At 52.3% G+C, this 16,827-nt stretch overlaps 5 protein-coding genes across 5 annotated transcripts; 2 read left to right on the top strand and 3 right to left on the bottom strand.

Moving 5' to 3' along the window:
- Positions 1 to 65: 65 nt before the first annotated feature.
- On the bottom strand, positions 66 to 1,738 carry AA0111_g5958 (hypothetical protein; the record flags this gene model as incomplete). The annotated part of the gene is made up of 2 exons (XM_028652127.1): positions 66 to 1,243; positions 1,390 to 1,738. The coding sequence occupies 2 exons, from the start codon at positions 1,736 to 1,738 to the stop codon at positions 66 to 68; spliced, it is 1,527 nt and encodes a 508-aa protein (XP_028506520.1).
- Positions 1,739 to 2,080: 342 nt separating this feature from the next.
- Positions 2,081 to 3,933, bottom strand: AA0111_g5957 (Mitochondrial import inner membrane translocase subunit; the record flags this gene model as incomplete). Its single annotated transcript, XM_028652126.1, has 2 exons — positions 2,081 to 2,767; positions 2,818 to 3,933. 2 exons carry the CDS (start codon positions 3,931 to 3,933, stop codon positions 2,081 to 2,083), a joined length of 1,803 nt encoding a protein of 600 aa, XP_028506521.1.
- Positions 3,934 to 4,276: 343 nt separating this feature from the next.
- On the top strand, positions 4,277 to 7,442 carry AA0111_g5956 (ER degradation-enhancing alpha-mannosidase-like protein 1; the record flags this gene model as incomplete). The annotated part of the gene is made up of 2 exons (XM_028652125.1): positions 4,277 to 4,383; positions 4,433 to 7,442. 2 exons carry the CDS (start codon positions 4,277 to 4,279, stop codon positions 7,440 to 7,442), a joined length of 3,117 nt encoding a protein of 1,038 aa, XP_028506522.1.
- Positions 7,443 to 11,215: 3,773 nt separating this feature from the next.
- On the top strand, positions 11,216 to 13,336 carry AA0111_g5955 (Extracellular metalloproteinase; the record flags this gene model as incomplete). Its single annotated transcript, XM_028652124.1, has 3 exons — positions 11,216 to 11,581; positions 11,671 to 12,065; positions 12,115 to 13,336. 3 exons carry the CDS (start codon positions 11,216 to 11,218, stop codon positions 13,334 to 13,336), a joined length of 1,983 nt encoding a protein of 660 aa, XP_028506523.1.
- An 887-nt stretch (positions 13,337 to 14,223) lies between these two features.
- On the bottom strand, positions 14,224 to 15,446 carry AA0111_g5954 (hypothetical protein; the record flags this gene model as incomplete). Its single annotated transcript, XM_028652123.1, has 4 exons — positions 14,224 to 14,901; positions 14,950 to 15,132; positions 15,180 to 15,295; positions 15,350 to 15,446. The coding sequence occupies 4 exons, from the start codon at positions 15,444 to 15,446 to the stop codon at positions 14,224 to 14,226; spliced, it is 1,074 nt and encodes a 357-aa protein (XP_028506524.1).
- Positions 15,447 to 16,827: the final 1,381 nt, after the last annotated feature.

The raw sequence follows: 16,827 nt of genomic DNA, 5'->3' as shown, positions 1-16,827 counted from the left end.
GATGATCTTGACGGCTACATGCGCTTCGTAGTAGAACAAGCCTGCATTCTTAACCGCAAATACCGTTACTCCTCGCTGGTACTACTTCCATCATCAGCTACGGTACTCTCAACAGCCTCTTCCCTAGTCGCTACATCACTAAACAGGTTGATCATCGTTTGTGGTACACCATGATCCTGCAACTCCTTCCTTACATCTGCCCTCGCAGCAGGCTTAACAAATCTCCGGGCCGCCGCCCAGAGCCGACCACTCTCAGCCACAGGCTCATCAGCATAACTAATCAGCTCTCCCAACCAAGCCTCTTTGTCCTTCTCCATGTGCCAGAATGCAATTCCAGCCCGTACATAAATCAAACCAGAATCAGAGCCCTCGATGAAGTCGGTTAAGAAATGTTCGAAATCAGTGTTGAACGATTCTTGCAGGATCTGTACCGTGCGAAAGCCCCAGAAGGCAGCCTCACCCCATTGACCGAGTTTGTTGTATGCTGCAACGGTTCGTGAGACGAGTTTGAGGCGTAGTACGACGCGTATGGTTATCCCGGTTTGACCGGCGTAACGACCGGACGTTATGCTATCGTGGAAGAAGTCGTCTGCGAGGACGCGGCGTGTGCGTCCGTGGATCAGAATGTGGATTGCATGGAATGCTTTTCTGTAGAGCTCGAGAGCTTGTAGGGCGGCTTCTCGGTTGGCAGCTTCGGCGTCAGGGTCGTCTTTACTATTGGTATCGGCATTTGACGAGGATGCGAGCGCGGCGTCTCCAGCTAGCATGAAGTCTGTGGCGCTTTCAACGGATTCGCGCAACGTGGGTACAGGTTTGGCTTGGAGGCGAGCAAGTTCTTTGCGTACCGCGGGGGAGTAGCCGTGTATGCTTGTTCCATGGAGACCTTTGACGTGTTCAAAAGGTAACAAGAGTTTCCGCTGCAGAGAGATTGGGATCCCTAGACCTTCTTGCTCCTCCTGCGCTTCTGATGTGCGTTCCTCTTCATCGTTGTACTCTGCATACGGATTCCTCAGGACAAAGGTAGTCGACAGCCGCTCATTGAGCATAGGATACGACAGTGCACTATAGTACCACGTTTTGGTAAACAGGTGCAAATCATCCACGAGCATAACGACCATATGTTCAGGCACAACTCCATGGAAGGGTGCGGTTATCTGTACAACGGCATGATACGACGTAAACGCGTCGGCACGGGCGTCGGTGCACACGATGGGTACGAGACCCTCGGATGAGATGTGGTTCACTAAGACTCCAAGTTGAATATCAGCGTTGCATCCTGAAGAAAAGGGAGGAGCTCACGGCGTCCGCGAATTCCACTGAGTGTCGTCGCGGTGTGTTCGAGTAACTCTGGAACCCCTTCTGTCGCCATCAAGTAAACCCTATACATACCCGCAGAAGGCCAGGGTGTAGCAACCTTGACAAATACATTTTCTCTCCTCCACACTTTCTTTGCTTCCTCGTACACCTGCTTGTTTACCCTGAGGACATCAAAGTCCCATTGGTATACGCCCCCAAAGAAACCCTTGGCTTCTAGTTCGGTACTCTTGACGAGATGATCGGCAGGGCTGAAATATACAGAGTAGATTTGTTCACGGAGCTCCAAAGGCAGGCGAAGGAAAGGAAACGGGTCCGGTGCGGTCGCGGCTTCTTCGGACACGACGGGCGGCTCTGGGGGTGATTCTGGCGGTGTAGACCGTGATGCAAACGGATTGGATACGAGAGATGTGAATTGAAACATGGTGATGTTGATTTACAGTTACAGAGCTGGGGTTGAATTGGAAGAAGTGTACAGGCGGCTGGGACATGCATGACGAAGGACGAATGCGCGCCGCCCCACCATTACGTCCGGTGTTAACGCCGTGAGCCGAGGCATGTACGAAAGAAAGTGTTGTTCAAGTCATTGCAATCGCAACATATTGCTATGCATTCATGATACTGTATTTCAACATATATAGTACATATCGTGAGTACCCAAGACACCCATATCCAGATGAAGTACTCCAGTGCTGCCTGCATAAGAGTGGAACGGTATCTTTTCGTGGTATCTTTCAAATCCTTAGACGTACATTCCGGAAACTCTCTACCGTGTCTGCGTCGGCTGAACACCCTCCTGATGACTTGCCGCCGCCTCCGGGGCGCTCGCCGCTGAGGGTACAGTGGCTGTTTGAGGTGCTGAACCACCCAACCAGCTGAATGCGCCTGCCTTCATGTCGTTGAGTTGAGCTTCCTGCATCTTCTTTTCCTCCTCAGCCATCTCCTTGAGCCATTGCTCTCCGTTCTCGCGAATCTGCTTGTCTAGGTGCATGTAGTTTTGCTTGTTAAAATCGCGGTACATGTCAATCATCATCTTGCCCTCTGACATTCCCTGGCTGATGTTTTGGTCACCGAGAACCATGCCCTGCTTCGGCCCGTCAAGACCCAAACTCTTCATGAACATGCCGCCTGCGCTTCCTTTGGTCTTCTTCTTCTGTTCTTGGAGATCGCGCTGGAACTGTTCGCGGAGTTTGGCTTCACGACGAGCGTACTCGACAGGAATGTCCTTGCCTTCCATGGACTTGAGAACGGTGCGTACGTCGATTGGGGTGCCGGTTTGAGACATCATGGCGAGGTACTCAAGGAAAGGAATCATGGCTACAAGGCCCTTGTCTCCGGGTTCTCCCTTCCACTTGGGCAGGATGATGGCGTTTTCGGGCTGGAGTTTGACGTGCGAGGGGTCGGTGTCGATCATGATGACTTTGGAAAGGTCACGGTTGAGGTAGGAAAGGTCCTGAGAATATTAGCAAGAGTGACTCTAGAAGCAAGACGGTGGGAGCATACCTTGATGTACTCGCCCTTTTCGAAGCGAGTAGCTTCACGGAAGAGTGGCCACATGACGAGACGGAATGGATCAAGCTTGCGAATGATGGGGTCGGCATCCATGGACTTGACGGAGGTAAAGATGACGAGCTCGTATTGTGAGCTGAGGTATCGTAGGAAGTAGTCGAGACCGGGTCGCTTGGCTAGTCGGTAGCCATGCTTGGTGGTCCATTCTGAGTGTAGCAGGAGGTCCTCCAGACTCAGCACCAGAGTAAGTTCGGGCGCGCCTCCAGGAATCTTTTCCTTGTCTGGTAGCAACTTCTGGAAGGTGGGCTCTGTGTAGTATGCCTTTTGTCCGTTGATGCGGGCGGCTGCACGAGCGTACATGCCTCCCAATGTCCAACCGTTTGGAGCATCAATGTGAGCTGCTTCCTCTTCTTCATTCTCCCAGTTCCTGCCCATGAAGACTGCACCCGTTGTACCGAAGAGTAGCATGGCGAGATATGACCAGTTGGCAACGCGATTCCGCCGCCTGTCGGTACTGGTCTCGTATGCGGATTTGGGGAGTTCGCCGCCACCACCGCCCTCTCGACCGCCCGCAGCGCCTGGTGTGGGGTCCTCGTAGAATTCATTTGGGTCGTTCGGGTCTCTCTTGGCCTTGCCTTCGGCTTCGGCATGCTCCTCAGCGAAGGTCGAGGGGATTCCGTATCGCAGATCTGGCAGCGGCTTCTGTGGTTGTTGCGACTCTGGGCTTTCGGTGGTGGGGTCTGTGTTCTCGCTGGGCGACTTGGGTCCCGACATCTCTTCCTGCTCCCCCATCTTGAAGTCACTGCCCGCATCTTTCGAGGCCTGGGTTGCACTCTCCACTGGTCTTGAGGGCCGTGTCGGTGTTGTGTTTTTCTCGGGTGCCGCCGCAGTGTCGAACTCAGGCTGCTCTGAAGGGTTTACTGGGTTGGGCCGCGCTTTGTTGCCCTCGTCGAACTTGATTGGGTCTGCGGGTTTCCATGTGTTGTCTTTTGGCTTGCCGACTTTGGCGTAGGTGCGCGTCCATTGCGAGGTGGAAGCTATAGGTGCGATGCGCGGAGCTGCCAGTGCGGGCCGGGTGCGCAGTGCGCGGAAGGCGGCTCGAGGTAGCATTGTGATGGAAGAGGGGGAGATAAACTACAAATTAAGAAGAAAAAGCGCCCCTACAAGACATGGGCCGGGAACATGGAGGATGGCGTGTCCGTCAAGTGTTGCGATGAAATAATTGATGGAGCAGGGCTTGGCGCAATGACGCTCCTCCCTCGCCAGAAATTCGCCGATGTCATATGGCAATCGTGGCTTCACCAGTCCAGCACCAGCACCGGACATGCCGCCCCGCTTATACACCACCTGCACCCACGCCTTCCACAGCTGATAGACCTCAGTTCCATGTCGCCTCCCAGGGACTCTTTTGCCCATGCGACAGACTGGAAGGCCTCTGCGGCGACATGCGCCCATGCCCGGAGGAGCACCCTTTCAGCTACTATGCGTATTCCTGCTGTGGATAGCTTGCTGGACGGCTCCCGGTCATGGCATGACCGATGAAGCCATATCTGAACTGAGGTACCGCTATGCACGAGCCGCCGCCGCATGTGCATGCTAACTGTAGCAGACAAGAGACACGCGACATCTTCTACCATGGTTACGACAACTACATGGAGCATGCCTTCCCCGAGGACGAACTGCGACCGCTTACGTGCGCACCCCTCACTCGTGATCGCCAGAACCCCGCCCATATAGAAGTCAACGACGTTCTCGGAAACTACTCGTTGACGCTGATAGATAGTCTGTCGACGCTCGCTATACTTGCTTCTACACCTCCACTCGATGCGCCTGCATCCAACAACGCCTTGGACGACTTCCAAGCCGGTGTCAAACTATTGGTAGAAAACTATGGCGACGGCACTCCGGGACCCCGTGGCCGAGGAGCCAGGGCGAGAGGCTTTGATTTGGACAGCAAAGTGCAGGTCTTTGAGACGGTCATCCGCGGAGTCGGCGGACTGCTCAGCTCGCATCAGTTTGCTGTCGGAGACTTGCCCATCAGAGGTTACAATGCAACAACAGAGAAGAGACAAGGACGCCAGGGCATATTCTGGCCCAATGGCTTTGTTTATGACGGACAACTACTGCGGCTCGCGACAGACCTCACCGATCGATTGCTACCAGCCTTCAACACACCGACTGGCTTACCTTACCCCCGAGTCAATCTGCGGTATGGAGTACCCTTTTACGCCAAATCACCAAACAACATGGATGCCGAGCATGGCCAGTGCGGGAGGGATCCAAACGACAAAGGGACCGAAGTCACCGAGACATGCAGCGCTGGTGCCGGAAGTCTGGTCCTTGAGTTCTCCGTTTTGAGCCGACTGACTGGCGACCCCAAGTACGAGAGATTAGCCAAAGATGCTTTCTGGGCTGTGTGGCACCGCAGAAGTAGCATCGGGCTCATCGGTGCTGGTATCGATGCCGAAACGGGGCAGTGGGTGAATTCCTACACAGGCATTGGAGCGGGCATTGACAGTTTCTTTGAATATGCTCTCAAATCGCACATTCTTCTTTCCGGGTTACCCTTTAATCAAGAAAACGCGGCTACTGATTCACCGGACGCGTTCCTAGCTACTTGGCTCGACGCTCACGATGGAATCAAACGACAAATCTATCGCGGTGCTCAACACCAGCATCCACACTATGCTCAAGTTGACCTGTATACAGGCGCCATCAGGGCCTGGTGGATAGATAGCCTGAGCGCATTCTACCAAGGACTCCTGACTATGGCTGGCAAGCTCGACGAAGCCATCGAGACGCACCTGCTTTACACTGCTCTTTGGACCCGTTACTCCGCCATGCCCGAAAGATGGTCGACCGCGACTGGCAACATCGAGCACGGCCTTCGCTGGTGGGGCGGACGACCAGAGTGGATCGAATCGACCTGGTACCTTTACCAAGCCACGAAAGACCCCTGGTACCTCCATGTAGGGGAGATGGCGCTGCGCGATATCAAAAGACGTTGTTGGACCAAGTGTGGGTGGGCCGGCCTGCAGGATGTGCGTACTGGGGAGCTGAACGATCGCATGGAGAGTTTCTTCCTTGGCGAGACTGCCAAATACCTCTTTCTACTCTTCGATCCGTCGCATCCGCTTAACACCTGGGACGCGCCGTTTGTCTTCACTACCGAAGGTCACCCGTTGATTGTGCCAAAGCGATTACGTTCTGTCCGTAAAACGCGGTCACAATCTCCTCCCGTCTTCGAAGCGCCCGAGATATGCCCTCTCCCGCCAGCCCATCTGCCCTTCAGTATCTCTGCAACAGCGGCTCGTACTGATGTTTACCATGCTGCAAGCCTTGCCAAACTACATCTTATGCCAACTATTGAGACACTTGAGTCTCCGCTTGTCGAGTTCAGTGCCGATCATCCCAGCGTTTCTTTGTCAGACATACGTTCACCTTCCAACTACACCTATTATCCGTGGACTTTGCCTCCAGCACTCATCCCGTACAACGCAACAAGCTCACCATTGGCTGTTAGAACCACTTTCGATCTCTCCTTTCCCAACATGCCCAGTACGTCGCTGGTTGGTGCGCTCCAAAGGGTAGACGAAGGTATCTTGGTCAATTCGATGAGTGGACTCAGACTTGGCATGGTTCGCGAGCAAGACAAGCCGCGCACGGTAGAACAGAAACTGGACCTTGATGAGCAGTTCCGGATCTACGCCATCTCTAACATAGCTCTGGGCCGAGACGAGAAGGTGTTCATGTCTCGTTCAACTATCGACAACTTCAACCCACTTGATCCATATTTTACGAGAACGCGAGACTCGCATACACTAGACTTGGTTATCGACGTACCGCCTCAGCCAGCGACCGCATCTTCCAACACGTTGTCAGACATCCTTAGTGATGCGCTAGGTGATATGAGTAACCTATCCGACCTGGACATTGCGGATGTAATTGATTTGGAGGTCGACCCCGAGGCACTTGAGAACGAACCTTCTTATCTCTCCAATTTTCTCTCATCACTCCAAGCTCTACTCTCTGTCCCATCGCCCACTTCTACGTCGTCGGCCTCCAAATCACAAAATAATAATCAGCAAAACGCAAAACGCCACTTCTTTCCTGCTGCCCTCCCCACTGGGCCTGGTGCAGCGCCAATGCCAGATACCAAGGATCCGGACATGACATACAGCTCCAATAATCCCCTCACCTGGTCGAATGTCTACGTACACGCCACCACACTATGCACCGAGCGCCTACCCCTTGAAGTAGCAAAACAGTACCAGATTATAGCAATCCCTAGAGGGGACTGCTCATTCTCGACCAAGTTGCATAACATCCCCGCTTACCCACCTAGCCCCGCCTCTCTCCAATTAGTCGTCATCGTCAGCTTCCCAGAACACGAGGAGAATAGACATGCTGATCCCGCGCAACCTCCTGTGCAGCCGCTGCTTGATGATGTGCAGCATACGCCAACGGGCATATTGAGACCAAATCCTATCCCAATGATTATGGTAGGTGGAGGGGAGGACACAATCAGGCTACTGAGAAGGGCGAACGGGGTGGGGATAAGGAGGAGGTATTACTTCCGTAGTCAAGGCGTGAAGATTGGCAATCTGATTGTACTCTGATTTCATAGCACAAATATCCTGCGCTCAGAGTCTGAAATGCTTAGGTTCATCTCTGCATTCCCCATAAGGGATGCTATCAATAGGCGCATGTTACACAAGCCTAAGTCTTGAAGTATGTACAATTCAAATGAAGATGCGGGTAGAGAAGTGCAGTTCTCCAGTAATCGCTCGAGTCTTGAAGCACGACCGGTACGGGATGCGCCCCATTGATTTTATGACGTCGACTGGTAGCGCTTAGCCTTTCGTATGTATTGCTTGGACGCACTTGTTATGCATGTAATCCTGCATGGCTTAGTGCTTACGGAGCCTCGAAATAGTCTCACCGGAGCAGAAGCACAATTGAGAAGTGGGAAACCCGAATTCTGGGTCATTGTTAGTTAAGTTCAGATTTCGCGTGGTTTTTTATCACGAGATCGTCACTGCTACAGCCTCTTATTGGGTGCAACGCGGCAGGTTTACAATCGAACTGCGCCTACATCTACATGAATGCTTCAGCCTTTCTCTCTCTACTTCTTCCCATGATTATCACCACATTGTCATAGTCATGAAGTCAATTAGAACTCGGTACACGAATACGATCAGCCTTTACCATCGCGTCGGCACGTTCCACCAGCCTTGTTATCATGTTATCCATCTTTCACAGACCTCCCGTTGTTATCATGCAGCACCACTGGATATTTATCAAAAGCTGAATTACATGAAGAACGAGATCCGTGTACTTCAAATCGAGCCCGGGCGATGGGATGACGCTATATCGTGCAGACTGAAGGTGGTTTCCCTTGACAGACTACCAAAGCCTCGATACGACACTCTGACTTATACATGGGGCAGCTCAGGGAGCACGAAAGTGATAAGCGTCGATCGACACACTATAGATGTCTCAACAAACTTATTCACAGCTCTGCGCGCACTTCGCCGTAGATTCGTGACAGTTACCATCTGGGCTGATGCGCTGTGCATAAACCAGAAGAGTAACAGAGAAAAGAGCAAACAAGTGGCACTAATGGGCAGGATATATCAACAGGGCTGTCAGACATGGATCTCACTTGGTTGCCCAGACGAAAATTGGGCTGATGGTAGCTGGTCGCCACCTTTCCGTCTTCCAGAGAGAGCGCACCGCTGTTAAATAGACTCATTCGAGGTGTTTGGAGGATCTTTTGGCATTATCTCATACTCCGACGGTCACGCCGATCCAAGCTTGGTGTAGAACATGTCGCCGACGCACTTCGACTGATGAAGCTCACACGATCAGACCACGATATGGATGATCTGGATCGACAGCATGAACGAACGGCTACCTCTATGCTTACTTGGATAGCTAATCACGAATACTGGTCGAGAGTTTGGGTTGTGCAAGAGATCGCGTTGTCACGATATGATCCGATCTGTCTCTTCGGTAGACACCAGATTCCTCTACTTTCCCTCGGTACCGTCTTTTCCGACTGGATGTCGCCAGAACCAGAAGGCTCACGTTGTTCCCCTGAGATTGAGAAGAATGTATTCCGCGCCTAGGACATATGCTTACTCAGAGACGAGCTCTGGTCAATAAAGGAACCAAGTTTCAAGGGCAGCATGGAATTGTTGCGAGCTCTCCAGTTTGCAAGTCACAGGCACGCAAGCGTCCCCCACGACCATATATATCGCCTTCGTAGTCTTCTTCCTGCCAAGGATCAGGAGCTCTTACAACCAGACTATAATCTCTCTATATCTGAGCTCTATGCTTCTGTCACTAGGCTCCTACTGGTGAACAAGTGGTCTACAAGTCTTCTCTGTTGTGCTGTGGGAACAAGTCAGCAGAATCATTACGATCTGCCGTCTTGGATCTTAGATTTTACCAAGGCCTTGGTATGGCTCCCGGCCTCAGGAGACGATTTTGGCGTCATGGAATGTGATTACTCTCACGACAAGGATTCCGGGAGATTCAATGTTCTGTGTCTCCAAGGTAAAAGTCTGGAAGAGATCATCGATGAGACCTATTTCATTCCAGGAGACTTTGACTTCAACAACTACGCAGATTCGAAATTGTCGTTTCAAATTTTGGAATTTCTGAGAAGCAATATCTACGAAGCGGACAGGAGATGGAGGCGTCCGACTGATGGCGCTCTACCGGCAGATCAGCGATGGGTTCTTTTTAGGATTAATGGAGGATCCTGGGGAAAGTGTTCGAATAAAGTGCAGCAAGGCGATGAGATATGGACGTTCACGGGATCAACGAATGCATTCGTACTTAGACTATTGTCAGAGTCTGAGCTTAGCGAAGGCTCGCCTGTGAGAAACAGATTTAGGTTGGTCGGTGCCTGTGGCCTCTTCGGCATGGTGTTCAATTCCTGGAAGCTGTCTGGACATGCAGCTCAGTTCGTTGAGACTGTTTAGACAATCTCACGGCTGGTGAGGCTTTTATGCGAACTATGATTTAGTTGCACGATTTGCTTTTGCAGATATCTTCAAAATGCACGAGGGCCTTGACTCACTCCTTATAAGAAGTATCTAGAAGATGCAGTACGCTTAATGAGAGCCCATACATTCGACATACACGGGGCATACGTGGTAGGTAGACAACGTGGGGCAAAATGGCACGGAGGCGATATCCCCGATGGCTGCTTTAGTGCGAAGGCGTGACGGGTGTGGGATGCCGCATGGGCTTGACAACGTCGATCCGTAGCACCATCCTATCGCCCGTGATCAGTTTACATGTTCACGCGCCTCCCTGTTCGTCGCAGTCCTCAAGTATTGAAAGATGGAGTCCTTCTTATCTATATGCGTCCAGGAGTGTAGGGGGGCCTTCCGCTAAGCTAGTTCGCTTGGCACGCTTCATCTCGCGCTGGAGTCCCTCCAACCACATCTCCCGCCTGCATTTTGTCTCCCTCCAAAAGGCTCCCGCGATACCCTGCATTTCCGTTGCAGCCACATGCGCCGTTATGTTGCTCGTTCGATCCTCCCTGTGCAGCGATCGTAATTCCACGGAGCGGGCCTCGAAAGCCACATCACGGACACACTACCGCTAAACAGGCAGGCGACCAATGCGCCCAGCCATACTATCTTTCCACTACAGCTGCGGCTACACCGAAGTGTCTAATTAGTCCTTCCGTCATGCACCTATCCAGTGTCAGAGGACTTCTGTACGAGACAAGTTGTCTGCTGGCGCCTCCTCGTGTTTATTGGCAGTCTGCAAAGCTCCGATTTTACGGGTTCCTGCAGGCAAAAACGAAGCAATGACACGTCTTTTCTTCGTTTTCTCGGAAGGAACGACGGCACGCTACTTCAGGGGCTCCGTCGCTGCCGTGTCCAATACCGCGAATGCGCCTTTACCTGCTCCATGTGAACGCATGAAACATTCGTGATCTCCCGAGCCATGGCTCTATCCGGAAGGTCAAGATCGTCGCCTCCGGCATCCAATGCAAGATATAATGCCCAGGCCAATATAACCAGGGTCAAAGAAGCTTGCCTGCCTATTTGACAACGTCGCCAAGCCTCCGCTCTATCATTCTCCTACCACTGCACCGGTCGGCTACGCGTGGAGTTAGGCCAGGAAAGGAAGCCAGTGATCGTTCCCTTGTCGCGTGGGCAGTCTACTAACGTACGCGCCTGGTGTTGAATTGTTTACTCGCTCCATATACTCGAACAGGTCAAGGACGGAGTGTGGAGAGTCGTTCGGGGTCAAGTGTGGCGAGGACCAGGTCATGTATAAGAGGAGTGCTATACTGTTTCAAAGCTTTCCTTTTGAGCACATCTTCTGTCCCTAGTCTATCATTTCTACTTCACTCGTTATCACGATGCGTTCCGTCCTCCTCGCGTCGCTGGCTTCGCTGTCAGCCATCAGCGTCTATGGCCACCCTCAACCCACATGGCAAGGCCGAAGCACACTTGCTCGTCGTGCTGTCGACCTGGACTCATACCGCCTGAAGCACGCTGCCTCGTACAAGAACACGGCCGACGTTGTGGCTGATCCTAACATCAACACACTTGCGAAGCGTGCTAGTGCCGAGGACATTGCCACCGACCTGGTCAAGGCTACGCTCCCCGATGCTGAGTTTCGTCTTGTCAAAGACTCCTATGTCGGCGATAACGGAGTAGCTCACTTCTACTTCAAACAGACCGCCAACGGTCTTGACATCGATACAGCTGACTTTAACGTCAATGTAAGTTGATGAACATCTAAATTTCGCCCAGTTCCACATAACACAAACATGCTTTTCATCACCCGAAATCATTGGTTGACAACTAGCAGGTTGGTCGTGACGGCAATGTCTTTTCTTTCGGAAACTCATTCTACAAGGGTGCCATCCCAGCACCGCCTAGTTTAAGCAAGAGGGATGGTGCCGCGCCTGCCAATGCCCTCAAGTCAGCTGTCAATGTCCTTGGCCTGCCAATTTCCGCTGAGTCAGCTATTGCTGAGGCGAAGGAGGCTGCCGAGACTTATGCTATCAAGCAAACCACTGGATGTGTCAGTGAGCCTGAAGCGCGTCTCGTCTACCTTGTCGATGAGGAGGGAAAGCTCGCTCTTACCTGGAGAATCGAGACTGATGTCATGAGCAACTGGCTTCTGACATACGTCGACGCGGAAGATGGCGAGAAGGTACATGCCGTTGTCGATTACTCTGCGGACGCTACCTACAACGTCTAGTAAGTAGCAATGACCACGATATGTGTGATCACCACTAACAATTTCCAGCCCCTGGGGTATCAACGATCCGTTTGAGGGAGACCGTCAGCTAACGGAAGATGACTTTTCTCCCAAGGCTAGTGAATTCGGATACCACAGCGATGGCACTACGTCGTTCAAGACAACTCGTGGCAACAACGGTATTGCCCATACCAACTGGGAGAACGTAAACAGCGGTTTTCTCAACCTTCCCCGTCCTGTCAGCGAGTCTCTGACCTTTGACTACCCCTTCTCGCTTAACGACACCAACTGGAAGGGTTATGCCAACGCCTCTGTCACCCAACTCTTCTACACCGCCAACAAGTACCATGATGTTTTGCACACACTAGGTTTCAACGAGAAGGCTGGAAACTTTGAGATCAACAACAACGGCGCCGGTGGTGCTGGCCAAGATTTTGTCTACCTCAACTCTCAGGATGGCTCAGGCCTGAACAACGCCAACTTCGCTACACCCCCCGATGGTCAGCCAGCACGCATGCGCATGTACATCTGGAACAGCACGACTCCTTACCGCGACAGCTGTTTCGACGCGGGTGTTGTTATTCACGAATACACGCACGGCCTCTCCAACCGTCTAACTGGTGGACCCGCAAACGCAGGATGTCTGTCTCTCCTGGAATCTGGTGGTATGGGAGAAGGCTGGAGCGATTTCTACGCAACAGCTATTCGTCTCAAGCCTGGTGACACTCGCGCCACCGACTACCCAATGGGAGACTGGATCAGTGGCCGTCCACTTGGAATCAGGAACTACCTGTACTCCACAGATCTGAACCAAAACCCTCAGGTATACTCTGACGCAGACTCGTACGAGAAGGTCCACCCCATCGGTAACATTTGGGCGTCTATGTTGTACGAGGTCCTCTGGAACCTCATTGATAAGCATGGCAAGAACGACGACTGGCTACCTACCTTTGACGACAACGGTGTGCCGACTGATGGCAAGTACCTCGCTATGAAAGTCGTCATGGACGGCATGGCACTTCAGCCTTGCAACCCTACTTTCGTTTCTGCTCGCGATGCCATTGTGGATGCGGACAAAGCGCTTACGGGCGGCAACAACCTTTGCGAGATCTGGAGTGGATTTGCCAAGAGAGGTCTGGGTGAGGGTGCGGTATATGCGCCCACAGGAAGGACGAACAGCTTCGACATTCCTGAGGGTGTCTGCGGCGGTGGAAACTCAACTACTAAGCTGCACAAGAGGCGCGTTCAGCCTGTCGACCTAAAGTACTAGACGTCGGGATTGCCTTTTGGTGACACGTGGATGGTGTTGATTTTAGTATCAAGAGGGATGATGTCTGCGTGGCAGAGAGCATTGAGCGGAGTTTTGCATGTGGCGAGATCTTGACGATGATGATACCTGCATTGGGTGGCGTTCATAGGCACAATGTGCTTCCTTTCTTAATGATTAATCAAGTTCTTCCATCGATGCCTCAATCCCCTTTTCGCTCCGTCTCTTTCCAGGAGTTGCAGCCAATAATCAACGCGATTAACGTCCACATCTGCGCCATCAGTTCCTCAGTTCCATTCAGCCCCAATGCAGCATACCACATCCTCGGTATCCGAACTCAAGCGCTAAGCCAGGCTAGCACAGCGCTGTAGATCTGCCATTGTGTCAGGCAAAACCGGTAAAGAGTGTATGAACTAGCATATCATCGGGAACCGTGCATATCGGACCCCACGTGTGAAAGTCAGCGTGAGTTCGGCAATTGGGGCCTTGCTAAACGCCTATCATGGCGTCTTTTCCCGCCCCCACGTCCCTGGTTCATGTACCGCAACTTTGTAGTGCGCTGGCATGGTATGCACGTGGGCTTACCCACAGGCAGGTATGCTAGTCGGGCCCTGATACCAGGTTTGGGGCTTTGAGGGGTTAGACGCGGTGATGGACTCCGTGTCTAAAGAAGTAAGTGCATGGGCAATAATGCAATTCTACACAGAGAGATCGGTTGAGCGCAGCCTGATGCAACTTTGTTGTACGCATTCTATACATGCACGCGCGGCGAGACTGATATTGTAGATCGCTGTAGAATTGTGATCAATGCAATGAGGCAAAGCGGTGACGATGCTGTATCTGAAATAAGATGACCCCAGTACTTCTACTCAAGAAACATGTCAGTAAACCTATCTGATGGCTTTCGAGGCTGCATCATGTTCGGTAGCATCCTCATCCAAATCGTCGTCCCATTCATCCCTCCTGACACCGCTCTGCTCAGCGACTGAAGTAGCAGTACCAGGTGGTGGCGCATCATCATCGCTCTCATCTTCGAACGCGGCAGGGTCGGCCAACGGTTGGCTTTCTGGGTCCACGTTGGCTCTTTCTGGAGTCGTTCGCTTCGGCGCACCTTCCACACCTTCGTCTGCTGACACAGAGATGCCTCTCCGGCCCCATTTGTTCTTGGGCTGTGTGGTGTCGTTGCGCTGTCCAGCAGTCTCCTCGTCGTAGTCAAAATCCATGCTCTTCCTGCTCACGAAGCGTCCAACAATCCATCCGCGACCGAGGTCATCCGAATCTACCACGCCGCCATGGCGAAGCTTCACGCGCTGTCGCGTCCAGTACACCCACGCAAAATCGATTATGAGTGCTGTCTGTATGGTACCCCACACCCAAGACGTAGGGTCGCGATAGCCGGGTTCTTTGGCGCCACGCATGATCCAATTCAGGACATAGAGGAAGCGGTATGTACCGAGTGTGACGAGATAGAAAGAGTCGAGGACGGTGGGCACAGTAGTTTGCCGGAGGAGGAGGAGTTGTGGGATAACGCAGACGGACTCGAGGATTTCGGAGAAGACCCAGAGGACCTGCGAATGTTAGTGGCCAATTTGTGGAGGAGCGGAACCAGATGTTACCTTGAGGAAGGTGTTATGTCCAAGAAGGGTATCCTTGACAATGAGGTACCAGAACGGAGTCATGAGTACGCTGCCCAACAGACAGTACATGCCAAACTTCCATGCCTTCTCACGTTCGCGTGTGCGTGCGTATACGCTCGTCATCAAGAAGATGATGTACAGTGATGACAGTGTGTAGAAGATCTGACGGGTTAGCCGCGTCCGCGTTGACGTATGCCAGCTCTGCGTACCTTCAACGAGAAGTTCCACGTATGCCAGCCATCCTTGGTCGCCGAAGAAGTGAAGATATCGAGATATCGGGTGCCGAAGACAAGCGCGTAGAGGACTTGAGTGATGAGAGAGACACCTGCATACGTCAGCTCATGTTACATGCTTCAAGTGGAGATTGAGGCCAGCTCACCCTCAGCACTGCTGTTGGAGTGTATCGCCCATATCAGTATGAGCTTTGATGACGTATGCGAGACGTCGCCGAGGATGTGAAAGAGGTTGAACCCCATCTTAGGGACGAATAATGCTATGCGACGGCTACACAGCACTAGGCCAGCCGCCTGTCGCCGGCGTGTTGGGGCTCAAAGCGCGCTTCCGGCACTCTGTGCCTGTGTGAGGGTAGTCGATAAAGAGATACCGATGCTGATATATCCAGCACCAGTTCCGGCAGGAGCTGAAGTCGAAGTTAGGAAAGAACGCGTAGTTGATGGCGTCTGTTGGATGGTGATGCGTAATGTCTTCCCCGGGTTTGACGCAAGCTACCACGCTACATGTAACGTGCTTGGCAATACATTCCCAAGGGTCCATGCTAGTGCGCCAGAAGCAGCTTAGTTGCCAAGCTAGTGTGGAGAATGGGTACGCAAGGCTGAGGACTGCAAATCCAGTCTGGAAAGCCGTGCTCTAGCTTTTAGGTATCAGAGACTACCCAGCCATTTTAGCCAGTGCCTAGATGCTGCTGTGGAACGTGTCCCCCGCACGCTTACCTACTTGTGTATCTTGACAGGTTGGTGGTCCATGCACCACCTGGATATAGACTCCCAACCGCTTGGTCGAATTCTCATCGTAGCCTTGCAGACCACCGGTAACACATTTCTTCTTCATGCACTATGTCTTCTAATCGACATGAAAGTGATGTGAATTTAGCGCGAATACCACGTACATTGCTGGGGCCGCAGGAGACACTTCAACATCTGGCAGTCGCTCCAGTGCATCATACATACGATTGTCCCAGTCCTGCGCTTGTACGCGACGTTTTTTTTATTCATAGGAGACCAAGAGACTGGCTCTATTCATGCTACGAGAACAGCACTGTACTGCAGTGTATGACACAGTAAGAGTCGGGCGGTGTGAGGCGCAGCGAACGAGCCGAGCAGAGATCGTGGCTCGAATTACGCCAGGGTCTATTCCAGAACGCAAAGCTCGCAACTCCTTGTAACCACTTCCCAAGCTTCATCGCGAGCCTCGGATGCAATAAAGCGGTCAGTAAATGAACTACAGTGCCGTATGAGCGTCGGTGCATTTGGCGGCGAAGATCATGGAGGCTTGAATCAGGACTCCAAGGCCTCCAACGTGGCGCACACGGAACGGATGGCACCATCTTTGGGCCAGGTACAAGATCCTCCAATGCATACTTCGAGAAGGTAACATGCGTTCCGTATCTCGGCTGGTGAACATGCCGCCGAAGTCAGTGAGACTTGCAGTAGCCGGGATGTGAGTGGCCAACTTCGACACTTCGCAATACCTTAGGCACAAAGGTGTATGGAGACCCCAGAAAGTGTGCAGCAAGAGTATACACGATGTAGCCTTTGATGATACTTATGGTATCGCTAGTCCGTACACTATCGCTGTGCTTGTTCGTGTACAGCTGGTTCGTTTTAGTTATCAAATGCG

The sequence above is a fragment of the Alternaria arborescens genome (genome assembly GCF_004154835.1).
Source record: "Alternaria arborescens strain FERA 675 chromosome Unknown contig_12, whole genome shotgun sequence".
NCBI lineage: Eukaryota > Fungi > Ascomycota > Dothideomycetes > Pleosporales > Pleosporaceae > Alternaria > Alternaria arborescens.
Note: the sequence above shows the minus strand (reverse complement) of the source record. Positions and strands in the feature narration are given on the sequence as shown.